This window comes from Oratosquilla oratoria, chromosome 6, assembly GCF_046742065.1.
Source record: "Oratosquilla oratoria isolate Oo_2021 chromosome 6, ASM4674206v1, whole genome shotgun sequence".
NCBI lineage: Eukaryota > Metazoa > Arthropoda > Malacostraca > Stomatopoda > Squillidae > Oratosquilla > Oratosquilla oratoria.
The window spans coordinates 65,828,616-65,838,615 of record NC_134782.1 but is presented as its reverse complement, the minus strand read 5'-3'; the positions used below and the strand labels follow the sequence as shown (position 1 = coordinate 65,838,615).

General features: G+C 37.6%; 1 protein-coding gene across 4 annotated transcripts in view; it reads right to left on the bottom strand.

Moving 5' to 3' along the window:
* LOC143026533 (cellular tumor antigen p53-like) overlaps positions 1-10,000 on the bottom strand; it is a 78,511-nt gene that overhangs the window by 22,772 nt on the left and 45,739 nt on the right. The window contains exon 1 of one of the 4 annotated variants that reach the window (XM_076187090.1): positions 108-750. The exons of the other annotated variants lie outside the window; for them this stretch is intronic. Coding sequence (XP_076043205.1) covers positions 108-398 — 291 coding nt within the window. The 5' untranslated portion in view covers positions 399-750. Of the gene's footprint in view, positions 1-107; positions 751-10,000 lie in introns of those variants that run through there. 4 annotated transcript variants of the gene reach the window in all.

Sequence of the window (10,000 nt, the reverse complement as noted above, 5' to 3'; positions counted from 1 at the left end):
ACCAAAAGAATTTATTTCCTCAAAATGAAAATAGCTTTATTCTTCCCACCAGCCACGTCTAGGTGCACACACCGAAGTCGTTACTCGTTAGTTCACTGCACTCTCACCTCACTGAAACCGTTGCTCAGATGATCTGGGCTTAATTTTCTTACTCTGTCGTGCTTCGGGTCATAATCATCATGTGCTCTATGCCAAGATAAACCTGAGGAGATGGACGGCATAATGGGCCCTCCTTCGACTACTTCTCTGGTTTCGGTGTTACTGTACAAGTGCCTTGCAACAACAATATCTTTGCCTCCACCCTTCGACATACTCGGGCCACGGTATGGAGAATTCTTGATCCTCATGAGAGGTGGTGGTTGGCGCAATGTTCCGGAGGCTTCAGACTTCAAGGACATTTAGTATATACGCCACAACCCACAGCCCACGACTGGGTCCACTCTTCTCTTTCAGTTACATACAAACTCACTCAGTTTTCTTCACAGACTGTCCAGGAACAACGTCTGACACGAACACTTTGCAAAACTGACAGAGTCGAAAAGGCACGTCCTTTAAGTATCGCGAAATCTTGGATGAATCATACCACGAGCATGCAGCTCCACTGGACAGGTTATAACTGGGCTAGACATGTTCAAACGAGGGCTGACTATACGAGATGTTGCCATGTTTTTGCACCAGTAAACATTTTTTTAACAATATCTGTGTATCGCTTTCGCCAACTTATAAACAATCTAGCATAAATAAAAAATGTGTATAAATACTTAAATACAAACACTTTGCCATGATAACACACAAAAAACTTATATAAAAATCAAAACATTTGGAAGTTTTTTCAGATAGCCTCGCACAGCCAGTTCGTCCGCGACCATACCTGAATACTAACATATACTTGCAGTGACAGCAATACCAATGACATATTTGATATTTATATATAATAATTACTTTAATATACTATAAATAATAGTAAAAATGCTACCTTATTCTCCTTTCGCAACGATGACGTATGATTTGCGAAACGTAAATTCAGCTCAAGTGTGAAACTGTTGGCAATGATAGTGCAAGTCGCGCGCGTTTCAAACTAGCTACGCTCAGGTCTGTTCAGTTTACATGCAAGTTCACAATACAATAGCTATTCGGCAAAACTAACAGTCAATATTACATTTGAATATATCAACCATAATAAAAACCAAGTACTTATCGTAAAGTGCACAATATTAGTGAAAAAACACCCTACATTACTGGCAACGTTCCCTTGAGTGACCTTGGTAGAATGTGAGAGCAATGCGACCAATTAACGAACGAGTCTTCCCTCTTGATCGGTTTCCCAACTAAACATCCGCATCATCGCAATATCCGGTCGACGCTCTGGGACTTGGGATTAACCCCAGGCCCGGGATGGATAAGGAGGACATCCGAATGCAGACTGACTTTCCTGGAACATTACAAAGGTACAAAGGCGGAGCATGCCGACATGAGACCTTTTGGTCCATATCTAGGTCGGATGCGAGAAAAAAATCATAATAATAATAACATAATAAATAAAAACTATAATATTGTAAATAAATAAAATACATAAATAAATGCATAGGTATAGTTAAATAATAAACAAACAGGTAAATAGTAAATAATAAATTGACATATAACTAATAATAAATGAAAATCAAACAGACAAATGATAACAAAACAAAAACAAATAATATAAAATAAATTATAATCATTACAGCATCTTCCTTAGGTGTTTATCTAAATGATTCTTAAAGCTTCGAACTGAACTACATTGCACTGCCTCTGCAGGAAGTTTATTCCATTCATTAACTACACGGTTGGCAAAGTTGTTTCTACCTACTTCCAAATTGAATCTATTTCCGGACAGTTTGAGACCATTGTTTCTTGTCTGATTCTCATTCAGTGTGAAAATTTTGTCACTTTTGATGTTGTCAATTCCCTTTAAAATCTTAAAGACCTGTATCAAGTCACCTCTGAGTCTACGCTTTTTTAGGGAAAACAGATTCATATGTTTTAGTCGATTTTCGTATGATTTATTTTTGATATTTGGAATCAGTTTTGTGGCTCGCCGTTGTACTTTTTCCAGTCTGCCAATGTCTTTAATGAGATTCGGTGACCATACGGAAACAGCATATTCCAAATGTGGACGAACTAACGATTTATATAGCTTGTTAATGAGTGATGGACTTTTGAAATCAAAAGATCGCGCAATCAGTCCTAGAATCTTATTTGCTTTCTCAGAGGCTGAAATACACTGCTTGGATGATTTGAGGTCGTTACTGATAATTACGCCGAGATCTTTTTCACTATCCACTTTTGTTAACGAATTTCCAAATAACTTGTAATCGTACTTACTGTTTTTTTTACCTATGTGCATTACCTTGCATTTACTTGTGTTAAATTTCATTAGCCACTTTTCAGACCATTGCTGTAATTTATCTAAATCTTCTTGAATATCTAATTGGTTTGAGTGATCATTTACCACTCCGCACAGTTTTGTATCATCAGCAAATTTGGAACGGTAGATTTTAGTCAATGTTCTATATCATTTATATATACTATGAATAGAAGTGGCCCAAGAACGGAACCCTGAGGAACTCCACTTGTAACATTTTTCCATCTAGAAGTTTTTCCATTTAAAACAACTCTGTTTTCGACCATTCAACCAATTACTAGTCCAACCTAATAGGCTACCACTTATTCCGTGTAAAGCTAATTTAGTAAGTAGTCTTTCGTGTGGGACGGTATCAAATGCTTTTGCAAAGTCTAGATATATTAAATCTATATTGTTTCTTTTGTCATAATTCGAGATAACTGTGTTGTAGAATTTGAGTAAGTTAGTCACGCAAGAACGTTTCCGTCTGAAACCATGCTGGCTATCATTTATCAAACGGTTACTTTCTAAATGATGTTCGATAGCATCTCTGATGATAGTTTCCATTATTTTTCCTACGATTGAAGTCAAACTTATAGGCCTATAGTTATTTGGCTTCTTTTTGTCAACTTTTTTGAATATGGGAGTAACGTTAGCTAGCTTCCATTCTTTTGGGACATCTCCGGATATGATGGATTTCTTTAAAACAATTTCTAATGGAACAACAATCTCATTTTTCATTTCCTCGTGTTGTGGGCGTTCGTTTTCGCTGAATATCTTGGCCTAGTCGTAGTGAATGAAATAAAAGAGAACTCCAACAGCCTGATCAACATCTATTCCGTGTTTCACCGTATTGACGGCGTTGCAACTGCAGGTTTAGGCTATGCGAAGAAAACGCGTTAATGTACACATAAGGCAACGACCGAGTGTCAGCGTGATTTGCAGTGTGCAAACCTCTGAGTCCATATTTTTCACCTTCCATAATTACTATTATTATCTGAAGCATGCTGATATCGCATTCACTATGTTATGGGCTCGAATCCCGCACTTTTCTCCAATTTCTTGTAGTGACTGTTACCTGCCCTAACAGTCAAAGCACATATGACAACGGAAACTGCTTCGGCGTAGGCCCATCATCATCATGTTTGTCTCAAACCAGATCCTGACGAAATCTGACCCCAATCTTGCCTAGGCCCCGATTGCCTCACAGTCACGTCACATCCGAACATATGACAGGAGTGTGGGGGTGGGTGGACACGCATTATAGTATTATATTATATGAAAAAAAAATAACCCTCCCATGTCGATAAAATCCAGGAAATCCTGCCACGTCACTTGCGCAAACATTAATAATAATAATAATATGCCACCAAATCTGTTCCTTGAGACGAGCTGACTACTGAATAGTTTTTTTTTTTTTCAAAACGTTGTTGGAAAGGTAATTCCAGTTATCGGTTGATAATAATTTTGTATCCCTTTACATTGTATAGATAAATATATGGAGTCAATTGTACAATTCCCCTCAACACATACACAAATCAACTGCACTCTCCACCCTAACGTAAGCTAGTTTTTAGTTAGAGGAGAGGATAGATAAGATGGGGAAGAGGGAGGGAGGTAGGGATTTGGGGGTTTAGTGTAAGGGAAGAATGAAATGGAAGGAAGTTAGTTATTATAGGTGTGGGGCAGACCAACTTGCTCGGTTATTTTTATAGTCTCGTGGACTTTTTTTTTTCCTTGGGTTGGATTATGTAATGTTAGGTTAGGTTAGGACATAATAATAATAATAATAATAATAATAATGATAGTTGATCGTCTACGCCCGCCTACATTATTTCTTTTATTTTCTATTTAAAAAATTATATGTATTTACCGCCTAATCATTTGATGTGGCGAAGTCCTGGTGCTCTCAACGTAACGACAACGGTCTTCAAAGGGTCACTCCAGAAACCGATTTTGCTGGAACTCCATGGATCAAGGCAATTTTGAACATTATGTTGTTTCTAATTTGTCTATATTGTTTCATTAGTAATTCGCATACAATTTTGAAATAATAATAATATTTTCTAAACCTTGATTTTAGTCCTTGATCCTTGCAATTCCATGTACAGTCATTTAAGAACTTCAGTTCCCCCTTAATTTTCTATTCAAGTTTATTTTTTATGTGAATGCTGAGGATTATAATCAAATGATAAAACCTAGATTCTCTTAAAAAATTATAATAAAAACCTCTCTCACGCCCACTTTTGAAAAAAAAAAAAGGATAATCACTTATTATAGTTTTCATGCGACCTTTGGTTAGGTTAGGTTATATATCACAAGACATAATAAATTGCAGTTATCTATCAATCCTTAATCAACTGTACAATGTCCACTCCAAGCGCGCCTGTGTAGGGGGGGGGGGGTTCTACAACTGATCACATATATATATATATATATATATATATATATATATATATATATATATATATATATATATATATATACATATAATCACATAAAATCCTACAAAACCAAACTAATACTTTCACAACGTATTGTTGAATTACACTTTTGATTTCGATTCATTATATATGCTCAAATTCATTTCTAACCTCCATTCTAGTGCACTATAATGAATTTTTATCTATTCCCCATTTCAAGTTTTTTATGCACTGGCGTGGAAAAAGTTTGACAAAACGCTGGTTAACCGTGTGACTAGGTTATTTTATTTTAGACAATGTTGGTACCGGTAATTTTATGAAGTCTGCTTTGTGGGAAGTGCCTAACTTGTCCTTATGAAAATAAAGGCGCTATGCCCTACAGTTCCAAATAAGTAACCCTTTATCCAGTATCTTTTTCTTGAATATGAACACCTACATTTATGATTGACACTTGATTTTTGTTTTTCAAACATGGCAAACACGTTCAACCGAATACATTCACCCCCGTGGAAATTGTTCCTTACACGTATGTCTTTATTTTATTTTTCCTGATTCATACACATGGCCATCTTTCACAGGCTACGTTTCATAACTGCTAACAATCCAGCCCTGACACTTTGTATCGCAATACACTAGGTAATACAGGTGGATGCTTGAAACATTTTATTTCAGAGTACCATTCACAACTCTTCATTATATTTATTATTGTTCACGCATGACGAGATTAACAAGTATGGTTTAGACTTTTACATTCCTTTATTTGGTGTACCATTCACTTGGCCTTGTTTCATTATATACTGAGCAAAATGACAGGTATGACATCTACTAGCTCACTTTCTCCTGGTATGGCAATAGTCCATCGCTCCAATGGCTCGCTTGTTTTTAGCGTCCGTAACTCTGCGCCTGGCTTCATTTCCCCAGACAAAAATAGAGGTGCGTAGGGCTCGTTATTTGAACTCCTATCTCACAGATTAGGTTCAAGACACCGAGAACACTGAATATTATACATTTTCTAATCAGTAAACTCAAGGTCACGCAATCCTAAAATCGTTATAAAAATTACAGCAACCACGAATCGCACAAAAAGCGTTAAAATAATCGCCCCCGTTTTATACATGTATATACGTTACACCTCTGAATAGTGCTCGTAGACGAGAAAAGTCGACAGACGTGCACTTAGAATCAAAGCTAAATGGTGTCCAAACCTCTCACACGGAAGAGGGAGTCGATTCTCGGTAGAAACAAGTCTAAGCTTGTCGGAGTTGGCATCAGCACAGATTGGATGACGTTAACGCCTGCGCATTGCATGCTGCAGAAACTCTCCAATGTTACTCATGACCTTCAACAAGTTAATGCGAGTTAGTATTTGTTCTGTCTTATGGTAATCGATACTATTCAAGCAATGGGCAGATTGAATGGAAGAGGGTGTAAATTGATAGCCTCGTTTTGTCTCGCGTCTCGCCCTCACTTGAAATAAAAACCGATCACCATGTAAATGTATCTAAGTGCATCACCGTCTTCAACGTGTTAGAGCCGTGAGGGATGAGTGAGGAAAATCTGATGAAAATATAGTTAATTTAATTTCAAAATGGGAGAAAGTATTCTAGAAAATTCTACATTCAGTATTCCTGTAGTGGAATAAACAATTTTAATGAGTGAAGAAAGAAAACGAAATTTGTAAGCACACTAACTTTCTGCATTCTCTGGTCACCAACGTTTCGCAACCGGGACTCCTTGTTTTCCCCAATAGTTCCGGGTATGAACCGGGAGTTCCGTGAAGGAGGTTGAGTCAGTGTAGGTCAATCTATTAGAATAATTTCAATGTTTAATTTCATGTTCGCAATTTTACAAAGGCGGAGCATGCCGACAGGAGACCTTTCTATACATGAACTCTGATAACTTAATAAATAAAGGAGACCATAAGGTCCACACTAGGCAGTTCCATGTCCATTACCACCTAGCAATCGAGCATCACTATTCATTAAAGGCAGATTCCACTGTAAGTCAACGATCCTGATGGTTTCGCATCCGATGTATCATAAGTTCGAATCCTTCACTTCTCTCCGATTCCCAGTAGCGACATTTACCTATCCCATCAGCCTTAGCGCATAGAGCAAAGCAACTCAGCGGTAGTTCTAACCAGCTGCTGTCAATTTACTGGTTTATGCGAGAACTTGCAACAAAATTCCCCCATGGATACTGCAACATTTTGCAGTGGTGCAACATCATGTACGAATTTTAAATGTACGAACTTTTTCCTCGCTTGGTTCCGGCAGCACCGCAGCCGCTCGGATTGTTCGCTGCTAATTCCTATTCCACAACTCAGTAGCTCCCACTATCAGCTTCGGGGAATGTGTTTGACGTCAATTCTCCGCAGCATCCTTGCAGTTGGTGCCTGGGTATGGGGAATTCCCATTTCTTCATACAAGAGACGAATCTTGCATGTGTCGTAATGACGTATAGAAAGCTCTCTCTCTCTCTCTCTCTCTCTCTCTCTCTCTCTCTCTCTCTCTCTCTCTCTCTCTCTCTCTCTCTCTCGATATATATACATACCACATCACTCTCATTGATCACTACTAAGTGATTACAATATAATGTTCACTGAATCCTTTATACACAACAACAAAGAATGAATTATATAAGAATAGAACTAAGCAAGTATCCACTAGAGAGAAATGTAGTAACACGTTTGTAAATCACACAAGAGAACTCGCAGTCGGAATGAAAGAAACACTGGGGAGAACACTAACTTCTATATATCGCCTGCCAACTGCAGCCCTCTTCGGGAAGATAAGGGGGCTGCAGTTGGCAGCCGAAATATACAAGTTAGCGTTCTCTCAAGTGCTTCACTCCGGCTGTGGGTTCTCTGTGATACACACACATATATACATACATACATACATACATACATACATACACACACACACACACACACACACACACACATATATATATATATATATATATATATATATATATATATATATATATATATATGAGTATATACATGCATACATACACTGCCAAGGAAATGATGTTCACCAGAATCCTGCCGGTACCAAACCTTGATAAAATAAATAAACAAAGGGGTTTGGTTACGTCAGGAGGCCTAGCAATCAAGCAACGTGAACAAATCCTCTGCTGCTTGACTGACAAGCTACGACCTAACAGGCATCTGGTAAATAAAATAGAAATTGTGTATGAAGCTGCGTGCTTACACTTTGCCATCTAACAAGGGGAGTTTTATGCACACGCACACACACACACACACACGCACACACACACACACACACACACACACATATATATATATATATATATGTATATATATACATATATATACATGTATATATATACATATATATGTATGTATATATATATACATATATATAATATATATACATATATATACATACATATACATATATATAATATATATATATACATATATATTAATACAAATATATATATAGATAATGTATATATATGATATATATATACACACATATATATATATGTATGTATAAATGTCTGTGTATGTATAATAGGTTTTGGCTCTTTCCACTATTAGACGAGTTTTTCATACTATGAACGTAGAATTAATATTGTTGATAAATTCTGTGCCACAACTCCTTCCGGCACGCTCATATATATATATATATATATATTTCTAAACCATTCTTCCTGGCTCCCTACTACTGGATTTCGACACGTTACTGAAAACCTGATGCAAACATCGGCCTCGTCTTGTTTATTTTTCCTACATTTATTTTCCCTGTAGTCCTTCGACACTGAAGCATAGACACAAACACTCTATTCTTATTCAAATAAATTCTAGTCGATTAAAGGAGTAATCACACTGGAGCCTAATATGCTGGAGGGAAATAAATGTCCTCTAATATATCAAATGACATCCTAAGTATTTTTGTTAAGAAAACGTAACAGTAGTTTGCCATGGTGATTTTACGGCGGGAATTGTTTTTGAAGTGGACTTTACTACCGGTGAATCGAGGCTAGTGTGATAGCCCCTTTAGAGGTTGCTACTCAAGAGCTGAGGAAATCGACTTAGAAAGTGCAATGTGTATCTAAAATACGGTGAAGGGGACAGGAATTTCAATGAAAATTTAAAAGTTACATCACTGACTAAACTAAATAGCTCATATCTCCACCTAGGAATCCATCATTTCGCTGCGATAATGATCACAAGGATAGAAGCACGGGAATACCGCCTAAGGAATATAGACAGGGTGGGGGGGGGGCACAGGATGCAGAATTATCTCCAACTGTGTGCTATGGAAACAGTTTTCTCTCTATTAGGAACTTCTAGAAATCTAAATTCTCCAGTATTGGGAACGTAAATTTCTGGAACTCTTAAACCAACAGCATATATATATATATATATATATATATATATATATATATATATATATATACATGATTTCAAGAAATCTACAGCGACAATGGCGTTGTTGAGTTTATATTGGAGCTTTAATTTCTCTCGTGCAACAAGTTTCTGTGGTGACTCCAAATAGCTGAGAAGGTGTCCAAAAGACATTGGGTGTGGTTTTCTCTTTTTTAATTCTCCTATACGTATTTCGACCTTACTCGGTCATCCTCAGGGAGGGAGTAACAATAGTTGGTGATTACAGGGTTTAAATACAGGCCGTACATTGCCCGAACACTGGGAGAGGTCATTTCATGTAGCCGTGATCCGTAGCGCTGCGTACGTGGAAGTAGCAACTTCCTTGTGGATTGTGGAAAGGGGTGTTATTGTTTGTGTTATGTGCGTCTACTGCTTGGGAGTGTGGTTGTAGGCATGAGTTGTATGTTAATGGAAGGTTTCTCGATGTATATGTTCACTGCTTCGGCCATCTTAAGGCGAAGGGGGTCGTGGGCTTTGTAGATTATTTTAGTGTTTTCGTTTAGTGTTTGTCTGGTGATGGTGGTTTTGTGTTCTTTTGTCATATGTGTTTTGATGGCGCCATTCTGGAGGTGGTATGAGAGTCTTTTGGAGAGGGTCATAGAAGTCATGCCAATGTATGAGGAGGTGCGGTGCTGACAATCACCGACAGGGCAATCAAACTGATACACGACATTGACTTCTTGTAGAGGAGGGTTGGGGGGCTGGCTGTTGTTCTTAATAACCAGGGTGTGTGTTTTGGAGGTTTTGTAGTATACGATTAGGCGTATCTTAGTG